Source organism: Choristoneura fumiferana, chromosome Z, assembly GCF_025370935.1.
Source record: "Choristoneura fumiferana chromosome Z, NRCan_CFum_1, whole genome shotgun sequence".
Classification (NCBI taxonomy): domain Eukaryota; kingdom Metazoa; phylum Arthropoda; class Insecta; order Lepidoptera; family Tortricidae; genus Choristoneura; species Choristoneura fumiferana.
The window spans coordinates 9,691,795-9,710,617 of NC_133472.1; the positions used below are offsets into that span (position 1 = coordinate 9,691,795).

General features: G+C 40.0%; 1 protein-coding gene across 3 annotated transcripts; it reads left to right on the forward strand.

Moving 5' to 3' along the window:
• Window positions 1-178: 178 nt before the first annotated feature.
• LOC141438443 (dynein axonemal light chain 1-like) lies at window positions 179-5,040 on the forward strand. Of its 3 annotated transcripts, none has more exons than XM_074102330.1 (5): window positions 179-298; window positions 1,901-2,069; window positions 2,510-2,621; window positions 4,166-4,312; window positions 4,785-5,040. In XM_074102330.1, the coding sequence occupies exons 2-5, from the start codon at window positions 1,912-1,914 to the stop codon at window positions 4,926-4,928; spliced, it is 561 nt and encodes a 186-aa protein (XP_073958431.1). In that variant the 5' UTR covers window positions 179-298; window positions 1,901-1,911; the 3' UTR covers window positions 4,929-5,040. The 3 variants fall into 3 exon arrangements, with proteins under 3 accessions (XP_073958431.1, XP_073958438.1, XP_073958423.1); XM_074102337.1 differs by having other exon boundaries at window positions 1,904-2,069; XM_074102322.1 differs by lacking the exon at window positions 179-298 and adding an exon at window positions 1,164-1,269.
• Window positions 5,041-18,823: the final 13,783 nt, after the last annotated feature.

The following is an 18,823-nucleotide window of genomic DNA, read 5'->3' on the forward strand; positions in this document are numbered from 1 at the left end:
CAAATAAAATATTAACAGCCTCTAAAACTCGCAGGCCACAGTGTACAACAAACAGTTTTTATTATTTTTTCTGCCAACGTTTCAGATTCAGACCCTTCGAAAGTGGCGACCGCTAAATCAGTGCACTTGAAATTCACTGAACAAACAAACACATCGAAAGCGGACGCGGGGGCGAGAGGGCGCGTCGTGATTACGGCGCCCGAAGTGACCCCGCCCGGGAACCTTATACAATAGTTGAGGGATTCAGACCCTACTTACAAAAACAAAGGGTCCAAAGTTACAGAGTTGCCGCGACGCGGTAAGTCTTTTTTTAAAATACCGCTTCCTGATGGCTTCCTGATTTCAAATCAAAAAGGCAAAGGGACTGAGTTTATGCAATCTACCTACATTGGTGCCTTGTTTAACGTGTTGTTTACTTACATTATCTATCTAAATGTACTTAAATTATTAAATATTCGATGCAAAGCTAGACCGCGAATAGGTATCTACTATCTAAGCTATTCCTACAATCATTAATATATAATATATTCGTTGCCACACGTAGGTAGGTAATATAATTTACCACTTGACTTGTCCTGCAACGTGGTTTCATTTTACATACGCAATTAATATACTTTCGTTGTCGTAGGTAGAGTCACCAGCACCAATATCTGACACAACAAGCGTGCATAAATCTCTAATACGACTCTATTTCTAGGGCCGGAAGGATGTTTCAGATATTTTTGCACGCTCCGCTGTGGCAGATATTAATGCTGGTGACTGTTCAAATCAATCCGGTCACTGAAAATGAGGATTTGAAGACAACTAAAAGAATAACTTACTGCACGAAAATGCAGCCATATATATATATATATATACAATTCCCCCAAGTCTTGTCCCTGCGGAATTTCGCCCATAAGGCTGGCTGCATTTTCGTGCAGTAAGTTATTCTTTTAGTTGTATATATATATATATAGTTAAGTTATTTTTAGGGCATGTTTTTAGGATAGTTTTTTTTTTTAATAAGTACTTCAATTGTACCTTTACAATAATGCGTTTGTTTAAATAAATGATAACAGACTTACATGCATACTACCTATATACCTACATAAAACCTTAGATAAAGGGGATAAAACATGGCATTTGAAATAAACCTTGTAATAAAATATTTTTGATGTTCCTTGATATTTCGTATTTTGCTGCATTATAATGTTGACACTGATGACATTGTCCACTTTTAATAACACATCGTCTTTTGTCACCATCGTAAACAACGCTTTTTATAATCAGGTAAAATATAAATATTTTAAATTTTAAAGATTTAGACAGATTGTTTGCCTATGATCCACCTTCACCAATTTCCATATTTGGTTTTATAGATTGTTTTTACTGCACAGTGGCCATCTTAAAATATCATAAAAGTGTCTTCTCACCATTGGAAAAATTGCCCGCTTAACGTACCATCAGAAACACACAGAAACTATATCTTTTTAGCCTGGCTGTGTTCCGTTTTGATAACATCCCTCTTTAGCGATGCCTTTAGCTTTTGACGGGAACACGGAAGGCCATATCGTCTTTAATTATCTAAGGCTGCAGCGGATGAGAGTATACCATTTATGTAGCTTACGACACCAAGTGGATGGCGTCCGCTCAAGGTTCTAACTTTCTGCTAATTCGACTGTGCACTCGGCAGACAATAGGGCTTGACCCGTAGATTAATAGGCGTTATGCGAAGACAGTGTCTTAGCGTAGGTGATGTCAAGATCAAAGCACGATCAACGGCAAGCCAACTGATTCCACATAATTCCTAGGAAAAAAAGGATCACGATAATATCAGCCGAGCACAGTGATAAATTCGCAGATGAAATTCATTTAGAGAATCACGCAGCCTTACTCAAATAACCTATGCACTATTTTACAGAAGCTTGAACAATGGCAGTCCTAAAAGCGACGACGTGCAAAGAGGCCATAGCCAGATGGGAGAAGGAGAAGGGAGAATCTGCGGTCGATGCCCTGGTGGTTGAACTGCAGTTCCAGTGGCCGCCAATCGAGAAGATGGACGGAGCTCTGTCCACGCTAGTCGCTTGCGAGTTAGTTTTGAGGTTTACAGGTGGCACTGGTGATAAGACCTTCTGCAAGGCCTCACCACTGTCTTATTGACTAATTCTGCAGCCAAGCAGCAGTGCTTGCGCTGTGTTCCAGCGCAAGAAAGACAGCCGATGAAATTACTGGCACTTTTGTCTTGTCTATTTAGGCTGGCATCGTATCTGGAATTCCTGACGTGTTGCCAGTGGCTTTAAACAGCGGGGATCACTTGCCATCAGATGACCAACTGGCTCATTTTGCAGTAAATATCCGTGAGTTTCCATTTGAAGTGGTTGACGATCCCCTGTCTAGCGAGCACGCATTATAGTAGGTACATAATATTTGTGTGTATAGGTAGGTATAATTACTCGGTTTGACCGATTCAACTAATATTAATCATAAAACAATTTTTTACTTATTTAAAAATATAACTTCGTATTTTCAGGAAACTGAGCTTATCATCGAACATGATCGACAAAATAGCTGGGATCGCCGGCATGAGAAATTTAAAAATATTATCCTTGGGGAGAAACTACATAAAAAATCTTGCGGGCATTGTAAGTTTACTTATATTAGCTTCAGTATCGTTTAACTTTAGTGTGTAGAAGTCATCATCATCTCAGCCTATAAACGTCCCACTGTTGGGCCGCTATGTGTAGAAGTATCAAGCTGTAATTAATATAAAACACTCAGGTTGGCTACCCCTTGAAGCATTGAATAAAATCACCAAGTCAACGCAGTCAAAAGGCACGGTCATTGAAGGAGGTGTTTCCATACAAATTGCCATAACCGAAAAACCTCTAGGTAGGGATTTCCCCGGTCGTCCTAGAAGCTTGAAATTTGGTATAAAGGTAGTTCTTACAGCACGACCAATATGAAGTCTGTAAGTCTTATTTTTTATGTGTGTCAGTGACCATCTAATCTAAAATTACCTCAGAATTCATAAGTCCCTTTCGCTTAGGAGAGTGACTGCTAACTCTGGATATTCAAAAATAAATACCTACAAATTTGTACGGAACCCGCAATGCGCAAGTCAGACTCGCATTTCACCGGTTTTTAGGGTTCCGTAGTTAACTAGGAACCCTTAGGTATAGTTTCGCCATGTCTGTCCGGCTGTCTGTCAGTGCGCGGCTAAGCTCAGAGACTGTTAGTACTAGAAAGCTGTAATTTGGGTGTGTTCCCACTAGTTCTATTATTGACAGTATTAGAATAGAGTTCTAAAATAGTACTGTCTATAGAACTAGTGGGAACACACCGTAATTTGGCATGAATATACATATCAGTCACGTCGACAGTGGTAAAATAAAAAAATAAAAAATATTTTTTTTAGGGTAAGGTATCCCATAGACGTAAAACGGGCGTGATTTTTTTTCTCGACTAACGCTATAGTGTGGGTATCGTTGGATAGGTCTTTTAAAACCATTGGGGGTTGCTAAGACGATCTTTTATTCAGTGATGTGTTTGCGAAATATTCAACTTTAAAGTGCAAATTTTTATTAAAATCGAGGGTCCCCCTCCCTCCTAAAATCTAAACTGTTGGGTGGAAAAAATTGAAAAAAATCAGAATGGTAGTAAATATATCACAAGGAAAACTATAGTGGCTAAGATTGCTTGAGAATTATTAGTAGGTATAAGATAGTTTAAGAGTAAATTGCAGCCTAAGGTATAAAACATACCTAAACTTGGAAGATTCCGTACACAATACGAAATTATTAGAGAAATATTACTTGATTTTTTTGTAATGGCTACGGAACCCTATCCTGGGCGTGTTCGACACGCTCTTGGCCGGTTTTTTTATTATTATGTCGATCGACTGTCCTGCACGCGTAGATCTATACCTACAGGGGGCTTGTATTTAGTATACCTAGACTAAACAGGATGTAAGATAATGGCAACCCCCATTTCATTATGTTAATCTGCCGCCCTGGAGTAGGTAAATCTCAAACTCTTCTAAACTGTTGTACTGAACTATACTGAATTGTCGATTTGTTTTTCAAATCTTCCAAATAATAATGGCGCAACTTAACATATCGCCTTGCATTGGAGTTCAAAAAATTAAAATTGTTAATCTAAGTACTTTAATATTACCCTTGTTCTCTAGGAAACTGTTGCAGACACTCTTGAAGAATTATGGATCAGTTACAATCCTATAGACAAGTTAAAAGGCATCGGAGCGATGAAAAACCTTGTCACTTTTTACTTGTGCAATGGCGCCGTCAAAGAATGGGTGGAGTTTAATCGCTTACAGGTAATTTGAGTAGTATAATTTTTAGATTTCATCTTTACCTACGTACAACCAACAACAACAACATAGAAAGCAAAACTCGAATAAGTACTTAAATGAGAATCTTACTACTTAGGTACCTAAATGTGACGAACAGTTTTTAACATTATTATAACAAAGACTTGGCTACATAGGCGTTTAAAGAGTCCATACCCACCCCAGGATATTGGGCTACCGATTCAAAAAACTATAATACTGATATCTTCACACAAATATCCAGGCCACGCCCCCCTGAAAAATAATACTAGATACGCCAATGCTTGGCTATAGTAAAAACGGCAGGACTTAGTCGTATAAGGTTAACTGACGGCAGCTTTACAGAGTTTTAGCTGATAGCGGTATATGGTTGCCTATTGCACCCTGCAAACTGAATGAAATAGTTTGATTGCCCCAATGCGGATCATAACATTACAACGAAAGTACTCTTTCTCCACAGGAGTGCCCCGCTTTGCGAGATTTAGTTTTCATTGGCAATCCTGTATGTGAAAATCAACCCGATATCGAAACATGGCGCCTACAGGCATCTAATCGCTTGCTGCAAATCACCAAGCTTGACGGGATACCAATCATCAGAGATTAAATTAATACGACTATACCAGCTCAAGTCAACCATTATACTTAAAAGTTCTTCTATTTTCTTCATGATATCATAAACACAAAATAAATGTAAAAATGAAAATTGTCTTTTATGATTTCGGCGTTTCAAATGAACACAATTTTCGGTCATTAAGTATCAAGATGCCTTCACGTAATAAGTCAATTACTCAGCTATGCCGGTCGAAACGGCGTTGTCCCTCGGAGTTAATATTCCAAATTAGTTGTGATTGCGTGACACTTTCAGTAACAATGGTTGATAGAGAACCACTTGTTTAGGCTTGGAATTGAAACGATATTTGAAATAATAGCTCCACTGCATCGCCGCGCTCGCTTGACATTTATGACAGATTATGACTCTGGCAACACTAATAACCGCCTTGCACGCCATCTATCTATTAGATGGCGCAACTTATACGACAGAGCGTTACGATTGAATTCTATTAATCGAAAAATGATTGCTGTAGAAGTGTAGACAGATCGAAGCCTGATAACCGAGTCAACTCGATGATTGTTTCACTTTTTTTTAATTGAATGATAACTTCAATTGGTAGTGATGTGGCTTTTTCCGTTACGCTCTTGTATTTTATAATTCCATACCTCAAAAGAAATAATTGGAACTCTTGTAGGATCACTTAGCTTGTAGAAGTAGGTAATGCGGTAAAATCTCACAACACAAGTAAACCGGTAATTTGGTCTTTTCATTGTGAAGCAAAAAAACACTTTGTTTTTCTTTAATTACTCCAAAATACTAATTTCTTTTTAAATGAACTAAAATAATTTCTTTGGTCTGCTCACCCGCGACCTTATCATAGCTAAATTTATGCAAAATATGAAAAAAGCCGTGGTGGCCTAGTAGTTTAACCTATCGCCTCTCAAGCAGAGGGTCGTGGGTTCAAGCCCCGGCTCGTACCTCTGAGTTTTTCGAAATTCATGTGCGGAATTACATTTTAAATTTACCACGAGCATTGCGGTGAAGGAAAACATCGTGAGGAAACCTGCACCAACCTGCGAAGCAATTCAATGGTGCGTATGAAGTTCCCAATCCGCACTGGGCCCGCGTGGTAACTATGGCCCAAGCCCTCTTGTTCTGAGAGGAGGCCTGTGCCCTGCAGTGGGACGTATATAGGCTGGGATGGATGGAGTCATACGTGTTCATGCTGTTTCTCCACCTACACACTGTAAGAACGAGGTAAGAACACACACAAATTACACAAACCCATTTATCACCACCACCACACTACACTAACTCGTTTCGAACTCAACCAGAGCAACACATCGTACACCATGCTACCAGATGTTAGTCTAACATATACTATCATAAGGTTGGTCTGAAGATGAGCTCTGGTTGAGTTCAAAACGAGTCAGAGCAGTGTGGTGGTGGTGATAGATGGGTTTGTGTGATTTGTGTGAGTTCTTACAGTGTGGAGGTGAAGGAACATCATGAACACGCATATCTTTCATAAACTTAGCTATCTTAAGGTCGCGGGTGAGCAACAGTGGCTTGGCGTCAGATAATTCCGTGGTAAAGCCGAAACAAAGATCGCTTAAATTTTTCATAAATACTGTATGTCTTGTTTACTGTATGTTAGGTCTAACATCTGCTAGCATAGTGTACGTACGGTTGTGTTGCTCTGATTAAAAGTATTCAAAAACTCAAACCATGTCACTCGAAATGGTTTTGAATTTTGGTAAAATATGAACAATGCCAATTACCTATAACTGGCCTTACTTCATACTCATAGTAGGAATGTTAAAACCTCGGTAAAAACATACATTTTTAATAGGTAAGTATACATATAAATTGTGCACGAAACAGAATCATATCCATGTAATACTTTTATCAAAAATTGGTACCATTCGATCGTCGATGCCATTGTAATGTTTGAAGTTATTCTGTGTAGGTACTGAAATATCACAAATACTAGCTTTTTCGCCTGCGTGGAATTCGATTATCGCGCGCTGTTCCCTCGGGAACTATGCAATTTTTCCAGGATAAGTAGCCTGTCACTCTCTAACCCATAAACTATCACTATGCCAAAAATCACGTCGATCCGTTGCTCCGTTTCGACGTGAAAGACGGACAAACATACAAACACACACTTTCGCATTTATAATATTAGTATGTGGATTATACACCTGCACTAATAAACTGTACAATGGGGAATGGATAAAAATTTTAGAAACGCTTGAAACGTTTTTTATCGATAGGAATAACCTTTCTAATTAACAGAAAAAGTATCAGATTTTTAAGTAGCAGCAATTAATTAAAAAAATATTTTCTTTACCGCCAAATTACGACAGTCCGGTCGGTTACGGGTTGTTCCATAGTCAGAATAAAAAAACATTAAAAAAGAATTTATGTGTCTTTAACTCTTGACTCTTATTCTCTTACCCTAAGCTCTTACCTCTTTGCTTTAACTGGATCGTTTTGACAGGTGACACTCTTTACCGGCTCGGATAATACCGACATGGAAATACCGACCCTGTTTTTCATCTACACACCCATAGACGCTCATGTCAGCTGGGCTACTACGAAACTCGAAGCTCGAAGTTCGTTTCGTGCGGTTCCTCTGACACTTATACTATTTAATACGAGAGTGAGAGGGACGGTACGATACGAACTTCGAGTTTCGAGTTTCGTAGTAAGTAACCCAGCAGTATCTATGGGCGTGTACATGAAAAACAGAGTCGGTATTTCCATGTCAGTATTATTCGGCCCGGTAAAGAGTGTCACCTGTCAAAACGGTCGAGTCAAATACACATAACAGTACATTGTGTCTTAAGGACGGTAAATAAGGAATTACGAACGAGAGTCTATTAGAAGCCCGAAGTCGAAGATAGTACCGCCCGTGCGACATAAAATGTTTTTCATCACATTTGCAAGTAAAATTTTATATTTGTAAAAGAAAAAATATAATTCTTCCAAATATTGGCGATACCTTAGGCTGTGCTCTTGGCAGCGCCGCCCTCTACCTCCCTCGGCATGCGCCGCAACGTGCGTGTGCATGTGGTGGTCCATGTAGTCCTGCAGCAGCGCGCGCAGCGCCATCAGTACGGGCACTGACTCATTGACCGACCTTGGGCTTCATGGCAAGAAAATTTGTACGCGCAATGACTCATTTACCGACCACGGGTTTCATGACAAGCACATTAAGGTCGAGGGTTTTATTTGGGGGGTTGCAACTAAGGTAGCCTGCATGTTACGACACTGTTTATGTTTACGAGCAAGTGTGATGAAAATTCCTTTTACATGTTTTTATTCTGGACTATGGAACAACCCGTAACCCGTAACCGACCAGACTTTCGTACGTGGCGTAAGAAAACTTTCATTTTTTTAAATTAATTGATGCTACTTTTTTTATTTTTTTTTATATGTAGCCTGTATTATGTCCCACTGCTGGGCAAAGGCCTCCCCTTTTCTCCGCCACTCTTCCCTGTCCTGGGCATGCACCTGCCAATCGAGCTGAAAAGCGCTCAGGTCGTCCCGCCATCTCCTCTTGGTTCTGCCTCTGCTCCTATGCCCATCCCTCGGATCCCATTCGGTTATGATTCGTGCCCATCGGTCCGGGTGCATGCAGCAGACATGTCCGGCCCAGTCCCACTTCAGCTTGGCGGTCTTGACACCCACATCTGTGATACGAGTTTTAGAGCGCAGTATCGTGTTTCTGATTCGATCAGTTCTTCGAACACCCAGAATACAGAATACTGCGCTCCATTGCTCGTTGGCAAATCTTGAGCCTGGACTTTTGAGCTTCAGTCAATGACCAAGTCTGTGCGCCATAGGTTAAAATGGGAAGAATACACATGTCGACGAGTTTGCGCTTAAGTGGCAGAGGAAGGTTACCCTTCATTAGCGTCTTCATGGACCAGAAGCTCTTCCAGGCATTATCGATACGCCTATCGATTTCTCTTGACTGCCTGTTCTCGAAGGATGCTATCTGATCCAAGTAAATATACTCGTCGACGTACTGAATATCTAGCCCAGCTACCGTAACTCTACGTTTCACGATGCTACTTAAAAATCTGATATTTTTTTCTGTTACTATTGATTATATTGATTTAAAAGTTTCTAGCGTTTCTAAATTTTGCAGACATTCCCCATTATAGGTACTTACACAAAGAAAGAAATTTGATAGAAAATAAAAGAAAAAAAGAAAGAAAGAACATTTTGGTTGGCTTTATTTGTCTTACCTTAGCTTTAAAATTACGACCACTACTTATTTTTCTACTGATCGTGAGCTGTTTCGGCAAATGTCCTGCAGGTTTTTCCTTCGCTTCCTTTAGGTCGCCGTAACATATGAGCCTATTGTCCGCTATAATAATGATTCGTCATACGTCTGAAAGCCGACTTAATAGCCTGCTTAATTCGCGGCAAAAGGAAATGCGGATTGGTGGGGGAGGATCGGCGACGGAAAAAGTGTCTCTCCGCAGACGCGCGAGGCCCCGCCATTGTGTTGCCACTAATAAAATTTAATGATGTAAACGGATAGCGCGAATTTATCTAATTCAGAAGCGCTCAGGGAATTTCGCTTAGGGGGAATCAATTTAGGACAATATATCAGTCGCGGGGCAAATTGAATTGTTATTGCTACGTGATATCGTTGAGAATGAACTTTTGAAGATTCGTGATACACAATCTTGCTAATTTAAACGTTAAACAAGGTTAATGTTGACAAAAGTAATGTTTATGGAATGTAAATGCATTACTTTCATCTGCGGTAGATTTAAAATTATTATAACTTTTAATGCAACTTATCAACACTAACTGAAACCCATAATTACGGCTCACACACATACAATACATTTAAAGTACCTACCCAATAATGAAATGGTGTTTAATACGTGACCGCCATGTCGCATACTCGTAGTTATTTTAAAATAGACAACTATCAAAGCAATTAATTTCGAATACTGTCCATCTACATGCAATAAAATGTGTCGCGTGAGCAAAGCGCTACACGTATCGGTGCCACTCTGACATTTGAATGCTTTTCAATAATTTAATGGAAAGCCAGCCATTGTGTACTCTCGTTAATGGACCAATAATCGTCCACCCAAACAGAAGTAAGTCTGTTAATCACAATGAGGCTCACACCTTCGTGAGCCACAGCCCCTCCGATCGCGCACATGCCGTCTCCTCACTCCATCATTATTTAATTATTAACACTACAATCGACCTAATTTTGATTTCTATTTGACATTTCGATTACGCCTCGCATTGCCGCCGGGCGCGGCCATTTTGTGACATCTGTCCTCGAATGTGTTACGAACTATAAAATTCAATTTCCCCAATCGGCCAACTCGGCACATTTATTATTCATAGGTCGGTACACAGTCGGTACGGTCACCCAGCCGCTGACAGATATCATCTTTACATAAAGGAATATCGCAAAGATAACGTAAAGACCTCTCTCTCTCGACAGAATACGAAAATTGTATTAGGTGGGTACACGAATATGGAGTCCATATCCGTGGGTGGGTAGATAGATACCCACTTTATTTGATTTGTCTAAGATTTATCGTCTACGTAAACGAATGTATGTGCTACATTGTGGCTACAATATTTTACAACGCGCTGACATAGGTGTAGGTTATTTCAGTTTGAATTATCAACCTGCATAAAAAACTGGTAGTCAGTTTTTAGACATTTCTTTACTAATACATACCTAAGCGATTCTATCGCGTGACAAGTGGGTAACTGCGGTTAACGGCTTCCATTTCAGTCATTGGAAATAAAAATCAGAAACAATTAGGTACGCTGGGTTGTGTCATTTATTTTACTGTGGGTACTTTCATAGAGTGCGCGTTTTCCTAACCATCCAGGTAAGTAAAGTAATAGGCGGCCTCGAGGTAACCCTAATCATCGTGCCTATAAATAGTAAAGCGCATCCGTCTGCAATCATTTCTACAAACAACTGTATTTCAACATCGTCCACCTGGTGGCGACCGGATTTAAAATGCATAACTACTTACATATTTATTTCAATCTGCGTGAAATAGGTTTCTTCCATTTAGATGAGCGCGGAGACCCGGATGGCCAATAAATCAATCCATGTCGTCAGTAATGCACAATCCATTTGCTCACATGTAGCCTAATTACTTTTAGCGCCGCCCAACAGGCGCATTAAGCTGAAGCCGGGATCGGAGCCCGTTCATGACGTCGACCTATTCGACTGTAATGGCTGATTTTCTAGCTCAAGAGACGTGGCCGCGGCAAACGGGCGCACTTACGCCACTCAAAGGCGGAGAAAATGGCTAAAGTGCTTTCTCTATTATGCTTAAGGTCGTTCGTGAAAAGGATAATTTTCAACTCTCCAGCGCCCCCGGCCGGGGTTGGACTTGTGTGGATAAGATAGCCTTTAATAAATTTGTACCATTTCACTTTTTAAATGTGAAAATCTACAACAGACCCCACTTCCAACTTGAAAGTTATGTATATGGTGCTGTTAACGTTTTAATTGGAAATCCTGTATTTTTTCTAAGATACGTCAATACTAGCTACTTGTTTACACATTTATTTCTCGGTTGTTTTAACGATATTTAAGCTACGCTTAATTACGTTAACGGAAGAGGAGGACACCTTTATACATTTCTTGATTGTAAATTATTATATTTTACATAATAATATTATTTTTTCAATAGGTATAAACTCGAATTCAACAATAAAAACCAAAAAACGGATGAACGGAAAACTAAAATATTTCACAACTAGGTTATTTAGGTATCTATTAGCCCGAAATCCTCATAATATAATAAATATGTATGTATTTTTCGACCGTTCGTTTGTCACACCTCACACCCAGGTCATTAAAGGAAAAATTATAGAAATCTATATTTCAAACAAATTATCTTATCATTTTTCACTCGGAACTACGTTTACCGATACTGCAAAAAATCCGCCTCGCGAACTGTTGTCAAAACTGAACGCGTGAAAAACATTTTCATTCACAGTTTGACAACGTGGTGTGATATATTTTAAGTTGGGTAACCTATTGTCGCGGCAAGCGGCGAGGGTCGCGAAATAAAGCTTTTCCAACAAACAATAGTTCCGGCCCTTTGTCGAGCTCCGAGTAGAGTAAACATTAGTAGTTAAGGGCATTGTGGAGCAGGAGCGAAGAGAAAATTCCAGCAGGAAAAGCTTAAGAGTAGGTACCTACTTTCATTGGCTACGCACACACGTATACCTACTTTAAATAAACTCTACCATCTCAAATCGGTTATTATAGTAGAGTCCCGGCGCTTGAACGTTTGTTGATGTCGGCTTGGCTGTCCCTTTGTCCTGTGTGCTGGCTTTGTTACAGCAGCCGACCGCGGATCGTGACTTAAGAGGTTACGGCCACCTAACCTTCACTTACCCTCATTTATTATCTTTTGTTTGTTGTCATACTTAATTTTTGTCTTTATTAAACTTTATGGTACTGAAATTTGAATTGTTCCCGCCAGCGTTTCATTTAAAATAAGTTATATCTACAGCTCTAAGAACTCCAAGGTAAGATGTTACGTAAGTATACTTCTCCTTATTGTTTTCACCTTTGGGAAGGGCTCCAAACTGTCTCTATCTCATCTAATTACAAAAACTGAGCATAAACAGTTGAACTATGATGTAATTTTATACTTAATGAATAAATAATCTAATCTAATCTATATTGTGATAGGTGAAAAAAGTGACACATTATTTTTCATATTTATCATATTTTATTTTTATCCCTAAACTTGGCAAGGTGAGACAAGTGTACTCAATTCAAGCCTCGTTGGATTCTCGTAGAGCTAACAAAAATAACTTTAAAAAAATACAAAATGATGATCTTAAATTATGTGTCTAATTAGATACGCTGCCAATTTTAGGGTCATAGTGATGAGATCGCACTTTTGTCTTTTTATTGATTTATATTTTTTTATTCAAAAAAGGAATATTTGTATTGTAGTTAATGTCTTAAATGAGGCTAAATCTTGGTCACATACGGCAAGAAGTTCAGAAAAACAAACAGACAAACAGACAATCATCGTTACTTTAGCGAGAATGCCCTGTTTGAACTTTGGATTTTTCGGACGTGGATATTTAAGAATTCTATAAAATCACTTCTGCCAGATTGAAATCGATATTTGTTTCGTCCGCCTAAGGCATCGTCCTACGCGATTGTCAGTTAGGACACCTATTCGAGTTCAATATTATGTTTGATAGCGCGCACACGCGATGGTCGCATCGCTTAGTTCGCGCAATGATCGCGCATCGCCCTCTTTTAGGACGATGCCTAAGGTTTGGCAGTAAAAATATAAGTACCCGCTGTAAATGCTACAATAGGTAATTGCGAAACAAACGCCAACCCCACTTCACCAAAACCATGTAACCACATTCAAAACGAGAAAGTCACGATCGCATAATAAATTACTGTTTCAAGATTAACACCTACTTTCCATAATAGCCGATAAACCAAATTTAGTTTTCATGTTACGCACCCTCCGCAGCTACTTATAATAAGCAATGATCAATGGCGAATAATCCCATTGTGTCGCGCGCAGACAAAAAACCCATGTCTGAATTATTCCGCTACGCTTTCGCGCTAATATCTCCATTACATTAGCTATCCTACTTCCACATGTAAAGCAGCCATTGTAAAGGATTAGCGCCGTGCCAAAATGTTGACAGTTGTCGAAGAGACAAAGAAAAGCAAGTGCATTCCCAAATACGCATAATGGTTTCTGTTTATTTAATTTAAGGCACTGGCAACATGGAATAACGGCGTGTTTTCGCCAACGGCGGCGCTCGTTCGAGTCGGAGCGCCTCAGGGCAATAAAATTAATGAAGCGTGGAGATGGGACCATTTTACTTGTATTATTCGTCTCCTGCGGGCTGAGACTGGAGCGAATGTCCATTAGTTCTGTTTTAACATGTTAGCGAGGTTGAAACGTTGTAAATGCGATTTACTTTACAGAGAGGGTGGAAAAGTGGCCGGAGAGATTCGGTCGCGATCGATAGTCGATAGCATCGGATCTCAAATATTTAAGGGCACTTAGGGGCCTTTATGTAGGTATTACCTACAGTTTGTCAGTTTTCGCTATAACGCCAGCGAGTAGCAGCTGTCAGGAGTGTTAAACAATACCAGCTCGATGCATCAGGGTTGCGGAGGGGAACAATGCGGCATTAGCGCGCATTAGCGACGATGGCGGCGATCGCGGTTCCGCGCGGCCGCCGCGCAAGCGTCAAGTTCTTTAAGATAACATCTTAATCCGCAAATTTTACTCGACCCCTAACACGGCCGTTGCATTCGCATGTGTGGAGAACGCTTCTATATTAAAAACGTGGGCCATTTATAAGTTCTCTGTCGAATGAACTCATAAAGTAACCAAATATGTAGAAAATGTTAAATACTTAGGTGCACGATCATAAAATAAATCCTGGAGATTTATATAACAGCCAGTGATTAATAATAATAATAATAATAACAACTACCGGAGGTATATCCTGAAGGACGGTACGGTCGACATTTGTCGGGCATGCCGCCGTCCTGGGGAGTCACTCAGGCATATTATCTCCGGTTGTTCTCATCTTGCTAACGGTGAGTATTTGCACAGACATAACTACTTAGCCAGGACTATCCACCAGCAACTTGCTCTTCGATACGGCCTTGTAGACTCTGAGGTGCCGTATTATAGGTATGTCCCTGCGCCAGTTCTTGAAAATGGTCGTGCCACGCTCTATTGGGATCGATCTGTCATCACGGACAGGACTATTGTAACCAATAAGCCTGATATCGTGCTGACAGATCGATCAAACCGCCAGGCAGTGCTCGTCGATATCACCATCCCACATGACGAGAACCTCGTGAAGGCCGAGAAGGACAAACTCAGCAAGTACCTTAACTTGGCTCACGAGGTGACTGCTATGTGGGATGTTGACTCGACGATCATTGTCCCGATAGTCGTTTCGGCAAACGGTCTAATAGCGAAGAGTCTCGACCAACATCTCAAGAGACTCTCGCTAGATGGCTGGATCAAGGGCCCGGAGTTCGTCCGGAGGTTCCTCACTCTGCGGCCCTGACCACCGGTAGCTTGGGCCCTACCCCGTTACCGGCGGCAAACTAGGTTAGGTTTTTATAATATTTTTATTTTGTATGTACTTTTCTGTATTTTACTTCTTATAACTATTATAAAAACCTAATCCTAAGAATAAAAAATAAATAAACAGAATAATAATAAATAGATATCATGGGACACTTGACACCAATTGACCTAGTCCCAAAGTAAGCAAAGCTTGTACTATGGATATACCTAGTGCCATCCACGAAGACGCGTGATTTTGTCAAAATTAGACATTAATGACATAGTAATAAGAATCACGGCACGCGTCATGGTGAATGACTCTACCTATACTAGGCAACGGATAAACATTAGTAAGGCAAGTTCAAGTGAACACCACTTAAAATAGAACTTTACCAAACTTTTCAGTATAACTATATGGTTGATACTGATAATCAAAGTCCCAAAGCATTAAAGATGTGCGCATCCGGTGCCTGCTTACCCGGGTAAGTCCTTAGTGATTGTAACCACTAAGAGATGAAATGAGACAATTTTGTAATAAATATGTACTTAGGCTATATTTTTCCAAGATACTAGAATTATTATTATTACTAAACTAGGGAAAGGAACAGACGAAGTTGTCAGCAACAACTATACTTTGTAAATACATATTTAATTTGATTTCACAATACAGTGAAAGAAGCCCACGCCGACACAGCGTAATCGTATCGTGGCCGCGCTAAACCGTCGCGCTCATTACACGAACATTTGCTGCCACCATTAGCATATCAAAAGTTATCAGATGTAGGCAACGGCTGCCCGTTGCAACTCGGTACTAGGGATTCCCAAAGCCCAAAGGCCGAAACACATTTTTTAAAACATGGCGTTTAAATCGCATTTTTAGGGTTCCGGAGCCAAAATGGCAAAAACGGAACCCTTATAGTTTCGCCATGTCTGTCTGTCCGTCCGTCCGCGGCTTTGCTCAGGGACTATCAATGCTAGAAAGCTGTAATTTTGCACGGATATATATGTCAACTATGCCGACAAAGTGGTACAATAAAAAATTTTAAAAAAAATTTTTTAGGGTACCTCCCATAGACGTAAGGTGGGGTGTTTTTTTTTCTCATCCAACCCTATAGTGTGGGTATCGTTGGATTGGTCTTTTATAAGCCATTAGGGGTTTGCTAAGAGGATTTTTTCGATTCAGTGATTTGTTTGCGAAATATTCAACTTTAAAGTGCAAATTTTCATGAAAATCGGGCGTCCCCCCCCCCTCTAAAATCTAAACCGGTGGGTGGAAAAATTTGAAAAAATTCATGATGGTATTAAGTATATCAAACTTTCAAGGAAAACTATTACGGCTAAGTTTGCTTGAGAATTATTAGTAGTTTAAGAGTAAATAGCAGCCTAAAGTATAAAATATACCTAAACTTAGAAGATACCGTATAAAATACGAAATCCTTAGAAAAATATTACTTATTTTTTCCTAATGGCTACGGAACCCTATTTTGGGCGTGTCCGACACGCTTTTGGCCGGTTTTTTATTGTTCATTATATCATACCAGCTACTGACTTTTATCTCACCTGATGGTAAGTGAGGGGGTTATTTATAGCCTATTTTTTTGTAATAGTAAATGATATTTTAACGGATAACTCACGACTTAAATCGAGTTTAGCTCGACATGTTTCGGGCTAATCCCTTAGCTTAGCTTAGCTAGCCCTTCTCCTTAGGAGCAACGCGACTCGTCGGCTGCTGCAACACGCGCACTGCGTTGCGTGCCAGGTCTGCTCGCGCTACTACCCGATGAAACTGACACCGGTGCACAACTACCCGCGTTTTCATCGTCAATTTCGTTGCAACTGTCAAATGTAGGATAGCACACAACACAAACAACATAAAAAAGCTCTGCAAAGGTACGTTCACACGTTCACACTAACCAAACGGAGGTACCGCCCAACCACTGTCCCTAACGCCTATCTATACACTATGCCTAACGCGGGTAGTTGTGCGCCGGTGTCAGTTTCGTCGGGTAGTCGCGCGAGCAGAGCGGTGGCACGCAGTGCGCGTGTTGCAGCAGCCGCCGAGTCGCGTTGCTCCTAAAAAAGAAGAAGGGAGAGCCAGAAGCTATGCATTTCAAGACAGAACAACTTGATCCTGCCATCTTTGAGCTTGTTACAACATTAGTCTTAGAGTAAAGGACACTCTAAGGTAAATTATTAATAAAATAAAAAAAAATACCTATCATCGCTCAGCTCATAGTGGAAACAGTTCGGCGGAGGGAGGCTAGGTAAATGAAGTATTTATATTAGTTCATCACAAACACATTTCTGGCAACGCATTCTCGCACATCTAGTCAACGCAGCCTATCGCCGAAAACCGAAACTACCTACCACGATTGTGCTTCGGCTACCCCGGCACAATAATACGATTAGCCCGGTACATACTTAAATAAAACACTAATAATACAGGGTAACAAGACAGAACAAGGGATTTTACGGAACTTGCAGATCACTATCGCTGCCCAGTGCTGATATCATTTTGTAAGTAATTGTTTGATAGGCAGCTTCGACCTAAAGTTATTCAGTGGTATGAGCTTTATTTTGTTTACACACGACACGATAATGGGCATATGTTTAAGGCACAGACCACGTTTCAAGTTAAAATTCAAGAATACATAAGTGCAATACTTAGGGTCTACAGACAGACAACGAAAGATAAAATTAAAAAACTGCTTTGTCACAAGTCCCCCGAGTTAAACTGCACGTGGTAAATTATTTAATTTAACAAATAACCAGAGCTTCTATTCCTAAACGTGACAATTTCGATACCCACCACCTAGACAAACACGCGAAAAACAACCAATTTCGTTTTATATGAGAATGATAAACTTTTATGTGGCAGTTACATAACAACAATAGGCGGAAAGCCCGCCCGAGCCTCGGAGGTTTAGTGCGTCCGATTTCCATACAAAAACTTCTATTTCCCGGACTAAATGGCACGTGAGAGGATATAAAACTGCGGGAAAACTACCTACGCCCAGTGCTTTGTGAAGTTGCCTCTACGTTTTATTATTTTGCCTCTATGCAAACCAAACATATAGGGCGAGACTAGGTGGTTACGATCTAGCTTAAAGTATACCTGCAACAGTGCACAGACTTCAGCTGCGTTATCGACCTTATTGTGGTACAGTTATTATAAGATACCTGTGTGACACTGGCAATGAAAGTCATATGTTTTGTAACTTTGGAAATTGACTATTTGAGCATATTTAAAGTTCTTTATTTATTCAACAATTTGTACTGTTTATAGTTCCCACTTCTTACTAGACGACCCGTAAACTTCATTTGTTTGTTCTTTAAATGTACGCTAAAACTGACAAGAATAGAGTGATGTGTTATGTAAAGCAGTTGATGATTGTTTTTTTCTGACGAAAATAAGATGTGAGATGACTCTAGTTATATTTTATCTTCAATCGAACCGCTACACTACACATGGGTTACAGATGACAGGTTTTAGAAATCAAAATACCACCATTGGAAAATGGTAAAAATTGTGATGAATTTTAAATAGTAGTAAAATATGTGGTTGAAGACACCAGGTGTAGAGTAGAACCCGCTGGTACTTGGCAGTAGCAAAGCAAACCTTGTTATGCAACCAGTCTAGCAAACAACAGTTTTCTCCTTGTTTTAAGTTTTAGACTATATTTCAATAACATTCTTTAATCTTAGGATCTATACTAATGTGTACAGCGGTCACTCTTGAGTCAATAGAAAATTAACCGTTCACTGTTGGCAGTCCGTTAAAGGTTAAAGATCTCTCTCCTAGGCAAGGAATCACGAATTAGTTCGAAACATGTCGGG